Source organism: Zea mays, chromosome 8 (genome assembly GCF_902167145.1).
Source record: "Zea mays cultivar B73 chromosome 8, Zm-B73-REFERENCE-NAM-5.0, whole genome shotgun sequence".
Lineage (NCBI taxonomy): Eukaryota > Viridiplantae > Streptophyta > Magnoliopsida > Poales > Poaceae > Zea > Zea mays.
In genome coordinates, this window is record NC_050103.1 from 149714734 (window position 1) to 149736546 (window position 21813).

At 42.7% G+C, this 21813-nt stretch overlaps 2 protein-coding genes across 7 annotated transcripts; both read left to right on the top strand.

Annotated features, from left to right (window-relative positions):
- Window positions 1–1269: 1269 nt before the first annotated feature.
- Window positions 1270–11801, top strand: LOC100216556 (uncharacterized). 6 transcript variants are annotated; one of them, XR_004852140.1, is made up of 12 exons: window positions 1410–1722; window positions 4122–4374; window positions 4458–4673; window positions 4765–6946; window positions 7031–7387; window positions 7542–7673; window positions 7770–7852; window positions 7977–8140; window positions 8221–8329; window positions 8413–8510; window positions 9638–9732; window positions 11394–11801. XR_004852140.1 is itself a non-coding variant. In XM_008656231.4 (10 exons), exons 2-9 carry the CDS (start codon window positions 4168–4170, stop codon window positions 8294–8296), a joined length of 3417 nt encoding a protein of 1138 aa, XP_008654453.1. In that variant the 5' UTR covers window positions 1270–1722; window positions 4122–4167; the 3' UTR covers window positions 8297–8329; window positions 8413–11673. The 6 variants fall into 6 exon arrangements, 1 of the variants encoding a protein (XP_008654453.1); XR_556699.4 differs by having other exon boundaries at window positions 9638–9705; window positions 11394–11648; XR_556697.3 differs by having other exon boundaries at window positions 8413–9732; window positions 11394–11673.
- A 5674-nt stretch (window positions 11802–17475) lies between these two features.
- LOC100217089 (urophorphyrin methylase 1) lies at window positions 17476–21249 on the top strand. Its single transcript, NM_001359561.1, has 6 exons — window positions 17476–18380; window positions 18612–18689; window positions 19559–19628; window positions 19721–19790; window positions 20273–20480; window positions 20558–21249. The coding sequence occupies exons 1-6, from the start codon at window positions 17805–17807 to the stop codon at window positions 20723–20725; spliced, it is 1170 nt and encodes a 389-aa protein (NP_001346490.1). The 5' UTR covers window positions 17476–17804; the 3' UTR covers window positions 20726–21249.
- Window positions 21250–21813: the final 564 nt, after the last annotated feature.

Consider the following 21813-nt stretch of genomic DNA (forward strand, 5'->3'; position numbering starts at 1 on the left):
CTCAGAGAAATTTAGAAATATTTGTATATGTTAGTTTAACTAAGAGAATGTTTTATAAATTTTGAATATGATTTTATTACCGTTTCTTAATTATTTTTAAAAATATAGATTTAATTTGGTTAGTAATTACAAGAAATACCACTTGACTTGATTAATAAAATCAACAAAATTAAATTTGAGTGGTTTCCTAATAGTGTTATTTAGCGTGCTTTCTAAGGATGGAGGCAGTAGTAATGCCCAGCCTGACGAGTACCGTGAAGCAAGCTCCAAACTAGTCAATTTATTTGTATGATAGAAAAGTCAGAAATAGACAATAGAGGCCCCCAGCTTGACTCATAACTTATGAACACGTGAATCGCATTTCCCATATATAGGCGCATTGCGAGAAATATTCCTTCTCGATCCGGTTCGAGTTGGGCCAGCGAATAGACATCACAAATCTCTGACCTCTCTATCTGTACGCATCTATTATATGCTCCTATTCTGTAATAAGCCATATATACGATGATCAGCAGAAATAACAAAATGGGAGAGAGGCGAGATAGATATGTAGGCATGCATGCGTACGCTGTCCTTATCTGTGAGCTACGCAGGCGTGCTCGTCGGTCGCCTTGTCGCTGCTGCTGCACTACACACGTGCCAGAGATAATCGTTGCAATGCCACCATACCCGGGACGACTGGCGTCAGCGTCACCGTATGTATGATCACCATCTTCACGCCGCTCTCGACCCACCGACTGCGACGCCGGCCGGCGTGCATGCAAGAAAGGAATCCTACCTTGACGCGTCGTATGTAAGCTTCTATAACAGACCATTTTTGGCGTTCATAATTATTTTCAGCGGCTATAATTATTCCTAATAAGCTATGTAGTCAAACGGTCGTTGAACGGTTATTAGTTGTTAGGACTAATGTTTTTTATCATATAACTATACATTATATATGTGTTAAACTTTCATATCGTATTGAAGTAATCCTACGAGCATGAAATGGTTAGAAAATGTGGAGAAGATTATGATTGTCGAGTAGCGCCTACCATCGACGCTGAAGTTGTGTATTCTATTGGAGGAAAGGCCAACAGACGACATGAACTTGTGAATTTTTTTCAATAAGATTGAAACTATGATCGAATACCTAATTTTCTTGTTTTTCAAGATACTCTATGTTTATTCGACGGAGTTGCGGTCGCAGGCGCTTGAGCATGGATTATCATTATATTTTGTCTCATTTAAGATGATCTATAAGAGGGCAAGCAAGCAACAAGATACTCTAGTGAGATAAGGATTCAGGTTTATTTCTTCATGGTCGTAGCGGTAACACGATTTCACAGCTTAAGATAAAAAATAAAGATTCAATTTTTTTCTCTCCTTATGATTCTTGATATATATTCGCTGCATTGTCCTTTTGATTCGTTGTATGCTAGTCACGAAAAAGAAAACACAAACACCTTAGAATCGGCGATTCAGTCCCCCTTGAGTCCCCGACTCCCCACTCCTGTCTCGACTCTTTACCTAAGCTTCTGCTCGGCCCCATCCCCGTGCGTCTCCTCCCGGCTTTCGTCTCGCTCTGAGCTCGCCTCTACCATGGCGACTAGGGTTTAGTAGCGCCGCAGCCTCCATCACTGCCATCCTCAACTCCGTACCGGATCCGGAAGAGGCGTCGGTTCGTCCTCAACGTCGCCAACCTCCGCTCCCCGTCGTCCTCACCCCCTCTATCTCGTCAAGGTTAGGATCGTTCCACCTCTACCTCGTCAAGGATCGTTCCACATCTACCTCTGAGTATTGACTGTGGTTTGGGTACAAGGCTCGCACCCGTTGCTTGATCTGTGGATTTGTTTGCTGCATCAGTGTTAGGGTTTGATTTTTGGGGATTTGATATGTGATTGATTACTGACAGCAGTAGACCAAGCTGCTGGTGCGAGAATGGGATAGATGGGGCAGCAAGGGTGCTATTCGTATCTGTAATTAGGCATACTTGGATGGGAAGTTTCTATGTAGCATGCAAATTCCTGTTATTTCCATGGTTACATCACGAGTTTATTTGGAAAAAACCCCCCCATGCGTCCAAATCCGTTATTGAACATTTGAATGTGTATATGTGTTATGTGAATTCTATTTAGTCTAAAATTTTATCTTCTAGATGTATGACCTTTAGAAATTGGGAACCCACCTGTGCAATCGGTTATTGAATTTCTGCGACCTGAAACACTGAACTTGTCCACAAAAGCACAGAAACAGCAAGCAATCGTCAGTCTTTTGCTTACCTAGCTTGTCATTTTAACCCTTAATGTTGTCATATGCATACATGAGAACCCTTTTATAAACACATGTAAATTCACTTCTAAGCTATTCGACACACTTATTTCTTCATACTGAAGCATTTATTTTGCATATATGTGCTCATACATGTCGTTGGTAGACGTGGGTGGAATCAATGTAGCGTGTCGTGAGGGGTGCAGGCGACAGGGCCGCGTTGGGCGCAGACGAGGCCGACGGGGCCACGAGTGGCGAGGGTGGGGTCGATGGCGCTGTTGAGGGTAGTGACTGCTTTGGCTACGGGAGGAGTCATGTCGGTTAGGGAAGAAACGCAGGGGGTCGCGCTGGCAGCGCCGGAGAGGAGGCCAAGGTCGCGAGCAGAGACCAGCGTGAGAGGAGACACGTTGGGTAGTTGCACCGTCGTGGTGTTGGGTTGGGAGGGGATGTCGTCGGGGTGAGAGTCCGCATCGGTAGGAGGTGGATTGGGGGGGGGGGGGGGAGGAGCGCGCCCTAGGGATGTTGTCCGCGCAGGGGAAGGATGTGCATCGATGTTGGGGTTGGAGTTCTTTGCGGAGGGGGAAGGAGGCCGACGCAGAGGTGGGTGAGCTACCATGCTCGGGGAGGAGGGCGTCAGATTGGAGGTGGCCGCACGCATGAGGGGTGCGGGTAGGGCGGCTAGGAGCGGGACGCCGCCGGCAAGCGCGACACGGGTAGGGCGGCTGGGAGTGGGACGTCGACGGCGGGCGCGGCAGTGGGCAACTGAAGGGGCAGCCGGGGGGCATGCCTTAGAGCAACGTCGAGGGCGCCACCAGCGAGGGGGGTCGAGCCTGGTGCGCTGGTGAGCACCGGAGATGGAGAAGGGAGAGGGGATGGGGTAGCTGTAGGGGAGGAAGAAAAAGAAACCTAGCTTGATACCATATTGAAAACCCTAACCCTAACCAGTGTTGGATGATGTATTATAATAGAGGTAAGTGGGCCTAAGCCCAATATAGGGACAATCACACACAATACATCAGTACGCACACTGGCACACAATACATCTAACACTTAGTGCCTGATAGCAACTAAACAGGTTACATGGCAGGTAATCACATGGTAGGAGGTAGGTGGGCTAGCAGCTAGCTATTGGTCTTCCATAATATTGGTTGACTGATATTTGTTTGCTGATGTCGTTTTTCTGCGGCATTTATGAACTGCCATCACTTTTTTGTGTTGTGCATATCATGTGGTTTTCTCTCTCTGAATGGTAGATGAACACTTTCTATATCTGTGTCCCAATCTCCTATTGTGGTAGAACACAAACATTTGTTTTGTTTCATGATTTGTAAATGTAAGGAGACTATCTCGCTATGGTGATAACTGATAAAGGGCTTGCCACATGTCACAGCTGTCAATGTATATATGCCAAAGTACCCTCTTGCTACATTTTTTTTCAGAACACATCTGTGGTTGTGAATGAAGCAATCCCATGGGGGAATGTGGCTGGCAGCAGCAGGACATTATTTATATTCTTTGCTATAATTCTCTTACGTTGGAAGCATTTTTTGGTTAGGACCTATGAAGTATTTTTGCTGAGTTTTTATTTGGAACTATATTGTACAAGCTGTTCAAATAAATGAATCTACTTTGTAAGATGTAGTGCATTTTAGTTCAGTCTTTTTTTCTTTTTGTGTTTATGCTGTGATTGTAGAGTGACTGCCACGAGTTGGTAACTTGCTGTCTTATCAAGAAGTTTTTGATAATGAAGTATTTCTAACTTTGCTGTTTCCCGAATAGTTGAGATGCACTTTTTTTGTAGGATTTCAGTTTTTTCCTTTTCAGCCCATAAGCGCGTATGCAGCATGCAAGTTTATGCCTTTTTTGTGTAGGCTTGATATTTAACGGGCTCTGGGCAGAGTTTAACAAGTTTCAGCAATGGGGTTTGATAATGAATGTATCTTGAATATTCAATCCCTTCCTGGTGAATATTTCTGCCCTGTTTGCCGGACACTTGTGTATCCCAATGAGGCCCTACAAACTCAATGCACACATCTCTACTGCAAATCCTGCTTGGCATATGTAGTGGCAACCACACAAGCTTGTCCTTATGATGGATACCTTGTAACAGAAGCTGATTCGAAGGTATGCATATTCAATGAGTTCTTGTATGTTGTGAAGTAATGACACTCCTCTTAGGCTCTTACTATCACATTTGCAATCTACAGCCTCTTATGGAATCAAATAAAACTCTTGCTGAGACTATTGGCAAAGTTGCGGTCTATTGCCTGTATAATAAGAGTGGCTGCCAATGGCATGGAGAGCTATCCGCCTGTACCACACATGGTACTACTTGTGCATATGGGAACTCTCCTGTTGTTTGCAATCGTTGTGGGACACAAATTGTGCATCGTCAAGTACAAGAACATGCTCAACTCTGCCATGTATGTCCATTTTGTCTTCAGTAACTTCTTATGGAAGTCAAGAACTACTGTAAGTGACAGTTTCTTTTTGTCTTTTTTTGGTTATTTGCAGGGCTTACAATCTCAAACCCAACAAGCTGATGGTAGTCAGGTGCAGCTAGCGGCGGCAACAACTCAGCCAGTCACCCAAGACCCATCACTTGCTTCAGCTGGATCTGCTGCACCTGCAGTTACAACCCTACCAAAGCCATCTTTAACTACAGCCACAGCTGTAACAAGTTCTGCAACAGCAACAGGAGGGGCAGCTGGTGCAACCACAGCAGCAGTGCCTTCTTCAGCCGCATCTATTTCTGCTTCCCAAACTCCAACAGCTGAGCAATGGTACCAGCAGCAGCAGCAGCTCCAATACTCACAATATTATCAGCAGCAGCATCCTGGATCCAACCCTTACATGCAGCAATATCAACAGTATAACCAATACCAGCAGGCGTATCAGCATTACATGCAACCTTCAATGCAAGTACCATCCCAAAATGTGGTGCAAGGATCTGCACAACCTGCTTCTTATGTTCAGCCTCAAGTGCAATCCTCCCAACTGATGATGCAAGCTCAAAGTCAACCCCAGGTCCATCCATTGACAAGTCAACCGCAGCTTCAGCAGCATCCAGTTCAACCTCATCCCCAAAGTCACCCTCATCTTTCCCATGTTCAACTACCTGCAGATCAGTCACAGCTTCATCAATCAATTCAGTCAGCCCAAGTTCCACAGTTCCAACCAAGTCATGTTCCTCTCCAACCATCTGGTCTCCAAGTACAACCTGCAGCACATCCATCTGCTCTTACTCAAGTTGGTAACCAGCAAGTTGCTACTCAAGCAACGGCTCATCAGGTGCAGCCACATGTACGAGTTCAACCTCCGCAGCAGCAACATATTGTTGCACAGCAACAACATCCACATCTGCAAGCTTTACCTCCACATCAAAATATTCAACCTCAGATGCAGTTAAACTCTCAAGTTCAGCTGCAGCCTCCACATGCCCAGCAGCAAGCTTACCCACAACCACAGGCCTATCCTCAACAAACACATCATATGCACCCCCAGAATGCTTCATATACACAGCAGCAAACACAAGGTGCTCTTTTGCAACCTGTACCTGTGTCCCATCAACAAGCACATGTTTCTCATCATCCTGCACCAATGCGTCCTCCGTTGCCAAGTCAACAGCCAGCTTTGCAGCCTTTTCAGGGAATTCAACGTACAACACAACATGGAAAACATATTGGATTTCATGCTCAGTGGCCACCAATGGGTTCCAACATTTCTTCCCAGGCACCACCACAGGGATTCCCTGCAAACTCATCTGTTTCTTCACAATCAGTTCAACCATACCAGCAAGGAATGTCTTCATCACAACAGGTGCATTCCCAACCTGGTCAGCCTTATACACAGCATCATGTTACTGGCAATACTGGACATGTTCAAACTTCAGCTGGCAGATCTATGACTCATCTTGCACCAACACAGCAGTTTCAGCACCAACAATCAGCAGTGCTTAGAACTGAGTCACCTGCTGCTGCGCACCCTATTGGGCAGGGTTCTTTAGATCTTGAAAAACATACTTCAAAATCAGGGAAGTCAGAAAATGCAATTAATGCTGCTGTCAGTGAAAATAAAATTAGCGGTGCTGACTCAGCTGCCATGAGACCTACAAAGCCTCAATCAGGTGAGGAAAACATGAACAGTGAACAAAATGGTTTTGTTGGTGTTAGAAAAGATGCAGTGCAAACTGGCATTGTATCACACGGTTTAGATGGTTCAATTAGGAGGGATGGGAATACTGACCAGGCAGGTAATTCACATGGTCTAGTTGTGCAGGGAGGCAAAGACCATAAGGCTTCAGATGTTACTAATCGTGAGAAAGAACAATCATTTCAGCAGGCATCACTGCAAAATGCAGGGGCACTGGGCTCTTATGTGCCCCCAGGTGTGGTACCACAACATCCATCTGGACCAGATAAAATGCTTCCTCAGCATATTATGAATCCTGGTCATAAGCATGGTTCCTCTGAAAATATCCGTCCTCCGTTGCAACAACCATATGGTTTGTTTCATTCTGGAAAGATATCAAGGCCATTTGGAGAGAACCAGATTCAGATGCCTATGTCACAGCCTGGGGGTATCAGACCTGGTGATGGTATGATCCGACCTCCTGTGGTTGGCCCATTACCTGGACATCATGGTGCAGTGTTGTCTCCTTTTGATCTTGAACATTTGGGCCAGCCACATTCTCTCGGTAATACTGTGGATTGTAGGCAAATTCTTCCTGTTTTTTTGTTGTTTCAAGTATGCTGACCTAACTTTCATTCCATTTATTTAGGAATGTTGAACAGCAATGACTTTGGTGGTGAGGGGTTCAATACTTCAAGGGGTGCTGCATATCCCGGAAGACATGATAATATCGAAGACGATCGGAAACATTTTCCAGCACCAGCCCTTCTGGATGGTCAAGGCTTGCAAAGGGACCCTAGACATTTTGAGAGAGCTTTAGTTAGACCTGATGGTTTCCTTGATTCAGTACCTGGAAGGCCTCCTTTTCCAAACCATAGAAGTGTAGGTTTGCATGAGGGTTTTCCAAGAAAACAAAACACAACTGCCAGTCACCCTGACGTCCTGTCACATGGAGCAGAATTTGATCATCACAGGGCTATTGGAATGCCTAATTTCAGAAATCCAGGTACAGATTTTGAAGCAATATGCATAAATTAATAACTGAAATTATTACAATACTTCAATGGGAGCAGGTCTTTTGGTTATATGAATGAAAGCTTATGACTCTTGAACCTTGAGTTTGCCAATGATGTTCCTCCATTGGATTTGAATGTTTTCAGGCCCATTTGCTCAAGGGACAAGTGGTGGTCCTGGTGCGCCCCCTAAAAACCAGCTTGGCTCTGGTAACCTTCCTGGAAACATACAACATGCTTTTGCAGGCCCAGACATCCCTCCAGCTCCTTTTAACCTTGGTGATTCTTTTCCTTCCACTAGCCTACATGCTGGGTGTGGAGAACCTCATGGTAATGACTATTGCATTTAACTGAACCTTCTACCCTACTTTGCAGGTGACATGCATCCAGGTGACCCTCATCTTGTTGCTGACTATTCTCAGCATGGATTTCCTAAAACTGCAGCACACTTTGGTTTGGTGCGTTATCAGTGCCTTTGTACATGATTTTTTTGTTACAATGCACTATCACTTCCTATATTTTCTATCATTGTTGCATTATGTACTGTTTAACTACTAAACTGTTGAGTGTTCTTCCATCTAGGGTGGATTCTCGAGAAATGGGAATTCTGGTTGGTGCCGAATATGCATGTTTAACTGTGGGACCGCAGAGAATCTGGATCTGCATGTACAAACAAGGGAACATCAGCAATGTGCAATGGACATTATCCTGAAAATGAAGCAAGATGTTGCAAAGAGGAAAAAACTGTAAGATATGAACTAATTTAATTTTGAATTTCCAAAATGAAGCATCTCCTTGTTTATAAACTCATATACTCTGTACTCAGGAATTATGGAGGCCCCAAGTCGGTCAACAACAAAAAGGTTTCTGGGAAGGGCCATTTTCGTGGGAATAGGCGCTAGTGTTACCTGATTCAGCTTGATGTGAATTTGAAGGTGAGTTGTGGCTGTTTGATTGTCATTCACAAGACATTTTGCCCCTATATGGTTCAATTGGTCACTTCCTAATATTTTTCCAGGTTGCTACTGGTGCTTTTGGACGTTTCATAGGCAATTGAGAGTTGAGATCTCTTCAGACATCATGTTCACGCGGTTCAGAGTATTTGAAGTGGAACTTGTAATGTTCCCAAACTTTTGTTGCCATGTTGATCTGCAGAGTTCACATGGCTATGTTTACTTTACGTATTTTTGCTGAAGTTCTGGGATTGCTTAACATGCTAGTACCCTTCTTCTGTATGCGATGATTTATGACTACTGTTTGTTTCAACTAGGCTCATGCTTTGTCTAATGCGACCTAATAATAGACCACACTGAAACTTTTACAAAGAGACATGTAATTGTGTCATCAGACATCCAGAACATGGTAATTTTTTGTTGGAATCTTTTGGTAAGGGGCTGATGGGAACATGTAAAAGGTACTTTCAGTGCCTGAAAATTATGCTAGTTTTTCATAGTTTAATTCAAAAAAAAAAATCTAAGGGTGTGGTGTCTAAATAGAGTTCCTTTACACCACTAAGCCCAATTTGCTTAATGATATATTTTAAAATTATTGAATGCTGATTCCATGATATGTTCCCATTCAAAACAAGGGAGGACAAAAGTGCTGCATTCTGGAATAAACACATGGGCTAGAGTTGTTGACATATCATTGCATGACAACAACAAAGCCATCCAAATCAACAAAAATAATCTCATTAAAGTGGTGCCTATTTTGTGCCTGAGGGATCCATTAGTGTTAAAGGGAGGTTTGGAAGCCTGGAAGGAAACACAAAAGTATGAAGAGGTTTGAATTGGGACATGTACTTTGAATGTTAGCATGAGATGGGAGGGAATTGATGGTAAACCTTGTTTGGAACCAAAGTATGTAGGTTGTGCTCAAATATAGAAGAAAAAGAAAGATATCTTGATTTTCATATGAATACTAGTACGTGCATCATGTATGCAGAGCTTTTTGATACTGATACTGGAGTTTTATTATTCACTTCTAGTTAGTTAGTTAGTTATTCGAGGTAGTGATGGTTTTATTATCATGGGTTTGATGTTCAGAATAGGACATCATTGAACCCTACAAGCACTAAATGTTGTGGGTAAAATACCTAAGTTTCTAATTCACTGCTGCTGGGCAGATGGCTTGTTCAGTTATGTTTGATATGATTTTTCGCATGTGATATATTTTGCTGATGGTGGTGTTTCTCTAGATGTCTGTTTTAAATCATCTGTATTTGCTGTTTGTTTGCTAAGCAGAAACTGGAAAGTGTAGGATAATTTCCAGCAGAGGGCTCCTGTCATACTTGCTTGTTTCCCTAACGATGGTAAGGATGACATGCTTTGATATGCTGGTAAGGAAAGATATGTATTGAGCTTTTACTACAATACACTTCAAACTTTTGGACTGAAGTTTTTCATATATGGATTATTGCTAAAGTGCTGAAGGCCGAAGCCAATCTGTGACCTGTCAATTACTTGGACACTAATGACCTGTTTGGTTCGCTGCCTAACTTACCACAGTTTGCCACACATAAGGTTAGGCAAGTTTGATCAACTTAGGCGCGTGTTTGGTTTGTAGTCACAGTTGTGGCAAGATTTGTCTCTTGCTGCGTTGGTCCCACTCATCAATGACTTATAAAAGTGTAGCATGATTCTCTTAGGCATTGCCAAAATGCGGCAAAGAATTTGAGCGCCTAACCTTTGGCATGTGTGGCAGAAAATATATGGCAATTTATGACACCTTAGCCGTACAACCAAACAGACGCTAAAGGTCCCAGTTTGTATAATTGTGAGGCCATCATGAACTGCTATGCTTTTGTTCGTAGGAAACAACATAAGATATATTTATGTGTAAATTAATAGATTGTTCATATCTATGTTCATTCGGGGTAAGGAGTGACATTACAATGTCTTGGTTGAACTCAATTTATGTGATCGCCAAGTGGTTCAAGTGTGCCCCAATGTTATGTTTGTTCACTTTCCAGTGCTTAGTTTGCCGGATGCTGTTGCCCACAGAAGATGCCCCCCCAAACAAACAAAATTGGTTGGGCATCACTTGTAATATATTTCTCCCAAATGCAGGTTGTTTGGGGTTAGACTTGTTACATACATTCTTCACCTGCTCATGGATTTTGTCCAAACTACTCATAGGGTTATCGTTCACATGTGTAACTTATTCAGCACACTACTGTGATTTTTTTATAGAACTAGGTAGGATGGTTATTTAGCAAGATGATGGTATGATTCAAAACAACTTGGTGCTTTCTGCTACTACCCTTGACTTGTAGCCCGCTATTAGTTTGGATATAACCAATCAATTAAAAGGCACCCTTTGGATGTAAGCACAATTCGGTTGGCTGCTTCCAATTGATTTGGCTACAGATCAAATCCTCTTCAAAATTGCATGGTGTATTTTGCGTTGCTCAAAGACAAGAAATCATTCAAGATGCTTACACTGCCCCTATTTATTTTCTCTGACTGGAACGGGGTTGGCTACCATGACGACTTAGCAATTGGAATGCCAAACTCTAGGTTCATCAATGGTTTTGTAATTTTGAGGTCACCAGTGATTTGTTATACAGAATTGTGGGTGAAAATGAAAACATCTCTGGCAAGTTCCAGTCAGTTTCTGACCAGTTTTTGACACAGACTGGTCTGATGTTGATTGTCACATTTTTGTAGCACATACTCTTAAGGATCGGGCCAAAAAGTCTGTTTTCTTGAATGGTTCCTTCCTATTTAGGTTTGAATTGTAGAATCACTGGTGCTGGTGCCCCTTTGTCACTCGTGTCAAATAGTAAAAGGAAATGTGCCGTTATCGATCGGAATTGTAGAATCACATTACTGTACGATTATCGATCGAATTACTGTTACAATAGTAACTTGCAGTGCAGTATATTCAATTTGGTAGTAATTAGCAACTTGGTGACATTGTTGTTCGTGCTTGGCATAATGTAGACGATCTATGTTTCTTCTGTCTCTTTTCTTTTGTGTTTCTTTGGGATTCTTGTAGATGGTGGATGTGCCTGGGTGCCGACTACTGTTTGAACGAACTGATCGTGCCTTGCTCATTTTCTACCGGCATCGGATGTTTTTGACCGACTCCAGGGCACCTCATATCTACCGTTGCTGAGGTTTAAATTGTAAAATTCCCGTCCTGTAGTTCTTTAATTACAACTAATGCACCAGGCGAACGAAAATTCTTGTAATGTATTCACAAATATTTCTAGAGAAGTTTGCAGTGTAAATATAACAATGTTCGTTTCAATGGAGTGCACCTACTAATTAATGTACCTTTTAAAGTCTATTTAATATAGGAGTGTTAGTGTAAGAAACCGATTTTCCATTCAGTGGTGTATGACTAATTAACCTACCTCCCGGTGTATGTAAATTATTGTAATATATTTTTAAGGGCACTGATGAAGTTCCTTGTGTTTAAACATTTCTATATGAAAAATTCTACTTTGCAGCGTTAGCTATATATTTTTAAGTAATTATAATGCAACGTGGTGCTCCTGTTTTTTTATATTCGAAACAGAAAGCGACCTGTGTTGTTGCTTTGGAATTTGTTTTTACTTGAGCACACTCTATTGAGGAGTCTATCAGTGTTAAATTTGATTATGTACTAATATTTATGTTATGTAAGTAGTAATAGTAGTAATAAAATTTGAAGATACTAATATTGATATTTTTTTCTATAAGTCTAGTCAAACTTATTCCAAGCTTAGAAGTTTTTTTGGGGTGGACGAAGTATGCACATTTTTTCTTACATCGGTTCAAAAATGGCCAGAAAACTTTATGATAAGTATTCTTTTAATATTTTATTGAGATTTTTTTGGGACTAAAGGAATACTATTTGTTTTGTGAAACATAGAGAACAATATATTTTAACTAAAATATCCTTGATCATGGAGTGAATTTTTTGGTCACTGTTGATTGCATATATATATATATATATATATATATATATATATATATATATATATATATATATATATATATATATATATATATATATATATATATATATATATATATATATATATAGATGTAGTATTTAAAGCCCTAGGCTCTATTTACCTACAGCCTCTTCTTTATATATATATATATATATATATATATATATATATATATATATATATATATATATATATATATATATATATATATATATTACACACTCAAACAAACATACACACACCCCTTGTACGACAGTACGAGCATACAGTGATGCAAATGAGACAGGTAGTAGACAGAACGAATTGAACAATCGATTCATGTGAATGTACACATACATGCGTACATCAGTTTGATAGAACACCTCAACCCAATTTATGTACACTAATATACACCAAAAAGTGTAAGTTAGTTTGACCTCCATGCCGACTGAAGACGCGTCTATTATTGACGCTTGACATCTACTCCTGTATACGACACAGAAGACGGCACTAGTAATCTCCATATACAATGACTATAGCACTTTGAATACCACCTGATGAATAAACTCTGATTTGTCGTATGCTAATCTAGGGTGGTAATATATAAAGAAAAGATTCAACTTTGCTTTGTTCTGCCCAATTGCCGAAGCAGCCTTTCACTGTTTGATCATAGAAAAATTTAGCACTTTTTTTTTCTAGCACACTGAACAATTGATCTTTCCCTCTAGTGAAGTCCAGATAACATCCATAACAAGATACATTTGCTGTTTCAGTATGAAGTTTTGAGTGATTTTTCTACACTTGAGAAGTGAGAACTAGCAAAGGTATCATCCTTAAACATCCTCTTGTGACTAGCTATAGATTTGCTTCTAGTTGATGGATCCCAATTGTTCGCATCAAATAAGAAACTGCAGGTGATGCATGACAGAGTTGGCATTTGCTATGCAGAAGCTACCTTTGGAGAAACATAGGGATGGCAATGTGTAAGGTATCCAGTGGGCACATGAAGCCATATCCATACTCACTAGAAAAAAATTGACCCATACCCATGCCCATTACCCATCATGGGTACAAAATTACACCATACCCATACCCACCATGGGTATCGGGTACCCATACCCATTAACATTACGATAGACATGATCATTTGAATCGCAAAAATAAGTACCAGCATAATAAATGTATCGAACCCAACATAATTTTATCATAGGTTCAACAATATTCAACATTAAATGGCAATATCATGCCTTCAAATCACACAAAACATAACATTGATTCTACCCGTGCCCTAATAGGGTTTTTACCCATCGGGAGCAAATTCATTTTATATGAGACATAAATCCGGACCCATATGTCATATATTAGCGGGTTCCCCATCGGGTAGCGGGTATAGGGCAACAGAGAACATACCCACGCCCACCATACCTGATGGGCGTAACAAATGACCCAATAAAATACCCATGGGTATCAAAATCCGCCATACCCGTGCCCTAATAGGGTTTTTACCCATCGGGTTTCGGGTTTCGGGTACCCATTGCCATCTCTAGAGAAACAGCAAGCGGAACTTCAAGAAGACATATACGCTGAGAAGTGAGGCTTGGTCTGCTGCTTAAGACTATCTTTAGTAGCTTACTCATCATCAATAATTTGAACTCGTGTAAAACAGTGGTTTGCACGGCCATATGCATGATATGCTGGCCATAGTTTAATGGTCGAAAGTGCTTAGCATTTACCGGATGAGAATGATGTACAACCATGGAATTTCACCTCCTTAAAATATATCAAATTGGATATTTTTGGAATGGTTTCTATATCCCTCAATGCAAAACCGAAGATTCTGAACATGATCACTTTCTACGGGCTAAAGTTTAGTACCTAAAGTTTAGGAGTGTGACTCATGGAACCAAATATAGCGCATAGGTCTCCTTGTTCAAGCTGATTTTGATCTTGTCCACCGATTTCTTCGGCAGTCTTAATGGTAAGCCGTTGCCCTTGTTCTGCCAACCGTGGATGGTCCGCGTCCCTGGTCCGGACGGTCCGCTCCTGCACATCAATAGCTGAAAACGCAATGGTCAGCAATAATGGCTACAAGTGCATTAAATGTGTCGTCAATTGTCAGATAAAGCAGTCGCGGACGGTCTGGCCGTGCACCCTGGACGGTCCGCGAGGATGCTAAAAATGCATTTTACCGAACCCGTCACCTTTGGGGTTTTCTGGTTTTTCAACGAGCGGACGGTCCGCGCTTGAGGCCAAACGTCCGAGCTTGGTCCCGGACGATGCTCTCTTCTGCTTCGGACAATCCGCAGTGTAAATGCGAGTTTTGCACAGTTTCTGTTCGAAGCACACCTTGGTGTCGCGGATGGTCTGACGGAAGGGCCTGGATGGTCCGCGCAGAGGTCAATTTTCCAAAAAGTTTCTCCTGTCCGGAATAGTCAATGGTATTCCGGACAGTCGACTTAGAATTGATATAGATGAACTTATGCACCTGAGAAATAATGAACTCGGCAAACTAGTTAGTCCATAAGATATGTGATGGCGTCAAGCACCAAAATCAATTACAGAAAATGGTTAAGGCCATTTCCCTTTCAATTAGCTTAAGCAATATCACAAGTGAAGAAATAGATAGAAGAGAGGAAGAATAAATCGCAAATATCAAGCACAAGAGACACATTGATTTTTATCACATGGTTTGGTCAACCCTCAATTGCTAGCCTACTCCATGTTGTGGTGTCCCAACGGACAAGGGTTGCACTCAACTCCTCTCAAGTGATCCAATGATCAACTTGAGTGCCACAGTCTTCCTTGTCACAATATGAATTTTCTCGCAAGGATCTCCACAAGTTGGAGTCTCTTGCAGCCGTACATAAGAGGATGAGAGTTACAACTCTAAAGTAACAACAAAGAGGAGAGAAACACATAAGAGCACAAACACGAGAAAACGAGTACAAGCGAGTAGCAGCAATACAACATTATCTCTCAGAACAGGGCGCTTGAATCACTTTGACGTGGCTCTCAAATGTGTAGGAGTAATATGTATGCTCTTGAGTGGCTTGGTATTCTGCCGAGCTCGATCGAAATGGAGGTATTTTTATAGCCCCAAGTGACCAAATGGTCGTTGGACTTTCCTCCAAAAACTGCAAAATTTCTACTCTCGACTAACGCACCAGACTGGTCTGGTGCACCACCTGATCAGGAATAGGGACGTCTCCTCTGGGATCTTGTCTGGATACTTTCAAATTGGGGTGGCACCAGACCGGTCTGGTCCACTACCGGACCTTCACTTGTCCGCCTCCCCTTGAAGTAGATGTTGGGCACTGAAGTAACCGTTACCAGGCGGTCCGGTGCACCACCGGACCCTGCATTGTAGGCAATCCGATGAATTATAGAAATAATTCTCGAGACATAGCAGTTTGACCATATAGGCGGTCCGATGCACACATGCCCAATTTGGTGTGCCAGGCCACCGAAGGCCTAAGTTTGGGCTCTCTGGTAAACTGGTCCGGTGAGGCCCAGAACAAGCCAAGTTAGGCTCTTTTGAGCCTAACTTCTTCCTTTTGTTTTGGCCTTTCTTGTGAACTTCCCTATGACTTAGACAAATATTGTTAGAACATAATCAAATTGACTAAGTCTAGGAAATTCACCTTTTCTCATAGTTTCTCCAGGATTTGAGTTATGGGTCAAACTAAATCCAAAAAATAGTTTTCTACAAAATGAGTTAGAGTGCAAACCCTAGTGCTAGAAATATTATAAGCATATGCATCTTATGTAAAGATTCAAACGTCATAGTTTTACCCTTGTTGCACACAGTTGCATTTCTATGCCTCCATTTAGCTCATTTGGACTTGTATCCTCCAATTTACACTTAATTGAACTTGCACTCATATTCTTAGCAACCAAGTTAGTCCATGACATTGTGTTGGACATTCAATCACCAAAACCTATAGAAATGGATTATTAGCCCATTTCCCTTTTAGTATTCAAACATCCGATGTGACACAGACTAAACTTAGATATAGGATCAAACACCCCAACATCTTTAGTTGTACTATCTAAGATACTCCCTAGTGACCTATTTAGTTACCCTCCATTTTTCTGGGACCTTGCTTTGTTTTCTTTTCTTCAGCAACATTGCCCCAAACATGACCATATCATTTTTCAGTGTTACTCCAAAATACTTATAAATCACCTCAACCATTTCGAAAATTTTCTCTCTCTTGCACTTCTTCAACTGGAACCTGCTCCTCTTTCTTTTTTATTTCCCATCCTTCTCTTAGGAATGGGGTGAGCACCATATTCACACATACAATGTCAAGCTGGGAGGAACTAAATGGGGGAGGAGGTACCGATTAGGGCTTGTTTGGGAGCAAGGAAATTGGAAGGGCTAAAATCCCTTAAGGAGATTTTAGCCTATCCAATCCTCTCCATTCTCCCTTGCTCCCAAACATGCTCTTAGGGAGGAGGCTCAATGTCGGTCATATATGCGCCGAGCTAGGAGGAACTAAGCATGCGAGACGAGGAGTCACCGAGTAGGGAGGAGATCTAACGCCAGGTGTAGATGCCGGGCGAGGAGGAGGCCTTAGGGACTTGGGCAGAGAGGAACAAGGCGTGCAAGTGGGTGGAGGCGTGGAATCAAGGGGGGGGGTGTCAGAAATTGACTGAACAGAGTTTAAAAAAACTTATTGACTCGACAACGATTGAGCATGGCGGATGGGAATTGATCGAACAGAACTAATACTGTCTTCACTGATAGTGTAAATAGAAAACACGGAACTGTAGATGACACTGTTTGCAAAATGAAGTTTGAAATATGAGATGTGATAGGGAATCTGCTGGAGATAGCCTAAAAAAACTTACCGATTCACAATGACTGATATAGAAATATGTCTTAGATACTAACATGCAACCGAGCTTTCTGATCCATTAAATCATGATCAAGCCTATTTAGACATCAGTCGTTGCTCATCGACTCACGGTAGCATTAGTTGTGAATCTGATCAGGTGCCGTTAAGCTGAATCCGATGATTGGTCATCTCTTTCTAAAGGATTGGCTGACAACTGCGGTGGCGTCATGAGAACTGAGAATCCGCCGCTGTGCCGCCGACGCGTCGCCACCTGTGACCTGTGTCCGTAGAGCCCGTGCGGACAGCTGGGACCGGAGGCAGACTCCCACTCGAACTTGCCCACCTCGACGGTTGTTCTACGGTTTGGTTCATTGAACCTGGCCTGGCCCTTCAACACTCCCCAAGGCCAGCCAAGCCAAGGCCGCCAAGGGGCGTCCGGACTCCGGCGTCTCCTCCTTGCTTCTGCCCAGCCACAGCAAGCCCTGCCTCCCGTCCCGCCCTCCGCTCTCCGCCTACACCTTCTCCCGTCCAAGACCACACGCGCACAGAAAAAAGTACAGCTGGTCAGTGGTCCTGGTCAGCTGCTCCCGTACAAAAAGCGCACCACAAGCGGCGGCCAAGCCGTCCGCTGCCCCCCGCATCGCCATGGCTCTCGCCGTGCGCACGCCCCGCTTCCAGCCTCGACCGGCCTCCATTTCTGCGCCCGCAACACCCGCCTCGAATTCCCTCGCCGCCGCCGCCGCCGCGAACGCGAGGCCCCGCACCTGCGCCGGCGCCGCCGTCCGCGCTTCGCCCTTCACCGAGGCCACCTCCTCCTCGCGCTACCTCCGTGACGCCTGGTCCTACGCCACCGATTGCTCCTCCAACTCCGCATCCCGTTCCTCCGATGCCGCCGCTGCGGCGGCGGCGCTGGGCCGCCGGGACGACGAGATCGCACTGCAGCTGCCGGAGCTGCAGAGGCTCCTGGACGCGCTGAGGGCGTCCAGAAGGAGGGGCGCAGAGGGCGGCGGCGGCGGCGGCCGCGGACCCGGGAGGGTGGCACTGGTGGGTACAGGGCCCGGGGACCCCGAGCTGCTCACGCTCAAGGCGGTCCGGGCTATCGAGGCGGCGGACCTGGTGCTCTACGACAGGCTGGTGTCTAACGACGTGTTGGACTTGGTCGGGGAGGGCTCCAGGCTTCTCTATGTCGGCAAGACCGCGGGATACCACAGCCGCACCCAGGTGTGGGAGCACTGTTCCTTCGTTTCAATTTGGAAGTTTACACGCGATTGGAAATGCTAGTTGGGCGGGCATTCTGCAATAACGATTTCAAGTAGGTACTTTTTCTTGAGCACGTGTGAGACAACATCCATGAAGAACAGAGAATTGAGGCGACCTCAGCTTAGGACGTTGTACCTTTCCTTCCGCTTTCTTGGTCATTTGTATGTTTGATGACTGGTTGATGCAATGTAGGAGGAGATTCACGAGCTGCTGCTGAGCTTTGCGGAGGCTGGTGCCAATGTTGTGCGCTTGAAAGGTGGCGATCCTCTGGTAATTTGCTGTTGCTTGCAAAACTACTTAGTACTAAAGGATTATTGTGGCACTTCCATTTGTTACCCAAGCTCAATCAACAACGTCAGACATTTTTTTGCTAGTGGTAGTGTCATAAACATTGTGGACTAACTTTTTCAAATGATGATTCATTCTTGGTGTTGCTTAAGTCATTTTCAAATGGTGGATTCATAGAACTGATTGTCTGATACTGACTAGTACTGTTATGACTTATGACCGATATGTCATGGCTGTCACATCTGACTCACCAAAGCAGCAGGTCATAAAAGAACAAAAGCAAACTCTCAGGCTACTGTTTGCCTTTGTTACATGTGGTTCTTGTACTTGGAAGGAAATATTATTGGTAGGATGAAAAAGATCAATCATTTTTAAGCTGTTGTGTTTGAAGAGCAGTTTAGGTGATGGATCATGTCTTCATTTAATCTGTTCAGTCATCGCAGAAATACTTCTAAACTCGTAAGTGTGAAAGCCTTGCATTAACCAAGAAAACAAAGCCACTTAAATCTTAGGAAGCCCTGTACTCCTTTGTTTTATCTGTATAGTAGCAACTGATTCTAAACTATTGTATTTTCCATTCATATTTCCTCAAAAGGATTCCCAATTTCCCATTCTTATTGGTTATTTGGTTATGCCGTCTCATGTAAATTCCATGTGGATGTATCATTTTAGAGATCCCAGAGCCATAGGGTTGCAGTTGCACCTTTTCTAATAAAAGATAGAGGCAAAGAAAGTAGTACCAACGTTGCAATTTTTATCACTTTGAGCATAGACAGTGTTTCATTCCACATATAACTCTCTGGAATTGCACTTCTATCTGTAGGCGATAAATTTGCTTGTGTTCCTTTCAGGTTTTTGGAAGGGGTGGAGAAGAGATGGATTTCTTACAGCAACAGGGAATCAAAGTTGAAATTATCCCAGGTAGATAATCCTATTGGACTAGCTTGGATAATTTGCATTGGTAGTTGGCAGCAGTTATGAAATACTATGGATCTAAATTCAAAAAATTGCAGGAATTACCTCTGCTTCAGGAATTGCAGCAGAACTAGGCATTCCGCTAACCCATCGAGGTGTTGCTACCAGGTAAGATTAGCCTTCTGTAATTTTATTCTACCTAACTAGTAACTACGCAAAAAAGATTTCCCCTTTAATATGCAATGCATTTTCTAAATGGATTTTCCACAAGATTCACCATTTCCTATCAGGTTTTTGTTTAGGATCTGCAATACTCTCTCGAATGCAGCAATTAGCATGCCTGCTTGTGGATTTTGTGAGTATTTGCTGTAGAGTTGAGGCTTTAAATGTACTAGTTACTTGCTGTAACTCTTAATGGTTCCTGTTTTTGACCATACATGTCTCATTGCGTAGTGAAAGTTCTTGGTATTATTTTCTGATGTCCTGATGTGCTATGGCTAATGGAGTAGCAAATGTTTTTAATAATAAAACGCTCTTGCATTGTTAAATGAGCAGAAAGGCGCTAGTTTGTCTCTGATACCTTAGTGTAGAGAGATAATCATTCTTGATGCTTACTAGAATAAATAGTTGAGATATAATCTTCTCTTCAGTGTCAGATTTTTAACTGGACACTCCAGAAATGGTGGGACAGACCCACTATATGTAGCTGGAAATGCAGCCGATCCTGACACTACTTTGGTTGTGTACATGGGTTTGTCAACACTTGCATCACTTGCACCAAAGTTAATGAAGCACGGCCTGCCACCAGATACCCCTGCTGTTGCAGTAGAGCGCGGGACTACACCTCAACAACGAATGGTAGTGACTCTTAGGTCCTCACAAACTAAATTGTGTTTAACTGTACTCTGCGATCCTGAATGTTTCTTATGCTGTAGGTGTTTGCGTTGTTAAAGGATCTTGTGGATGAAGTCAAGTCAGCTGATCTTGTTTCTCCAACTCTAATAATTATCGGGAAAGTGGTATCCTTGTCACCATTTTGGGTTGAGTCATCTGAACATGATGCCCTGAAAATTGAGAGCTCGTATGCAAGTGAAGCCAGATGATAATACGTTTTCATGATTTTAGTGATTGGACAATACATACTTGAGTAACGCAATATCCCAGATATGAGCAGTTCCAGTTGGGATCCATTTAGGACATGCGAGCACAGGTTCGACCTGGTGTACACAACATTTCAGGAAGCATGGATTCTGAATGACGGATGATAGCTTAAGCCCATAACAGCCTTTGGGGTTTGGGCAGAAGCGCACTTGGGAGTTGATGAGGGCATGTCTGGAGGCTTCAGCTTCAGTAAATTTACGGCTTTCAATTCGGTGTCTTCTTCGTCAAAGAAGACTCGGTAGATGTATGGTTTTCAATTCAATAGCACCTGCAAACTCCTTTCTGACTGGAGGTCCATTCGGAGTGCAGGGATTTTACAGAAATTAGACAAAAAAAGTTCTGTTTTTTGGGGGGAATTAGAAAAATCTCTGCTTCCCAAGCGTAGATAACTGTAAGATTTTTGTTGTCATCTTTAAAATAATTGTATTGTTTTTATGTGTTATATTCATCTTTAAAAACTCTTGGTAAAACAGAGCCTGAAGAATGAACCTTTAAGCTGAATTAGTGTTTGGTGTTTGGTTCTAGAGTCTATGAACGGCGCAACTCTATTCCAGATTCTGGGGATAGAATGACTTCATAACTATTTTTTTTTGTTTCATAGTGAGGCATAACGGAACGGATTTATTCTGTGTTTGGTCTAGAGTGTAGCAAAATAGAGCGGCTTCATCATGTGCAAATATATAATTTTCTAACCATGATCCACTCATACAACTATTTGTTATGGTTTGCCACGACACTAGTAAATGTAGAACATGAGATATATCATAATTACCCTGTAATCCTAAACTTGTCACATCCATTCGAAACATGACAAAAGTGACAAGCCAAAATAAGAAATGGCCACAACATTGAAAGGGGCACCCGAGATGATACACCGGATATGTCCGGCAGCACAATGAAGAACATTCGACGTAGAGAACTAGAGAAGGCAATTTAATGGATATTAAATAGATATATTCGAATTCGATTTCTAGTTTTTTCTCTATCCGAATCTAGGTTCGTATTCGACAAAACCGTGGAATATCCGATA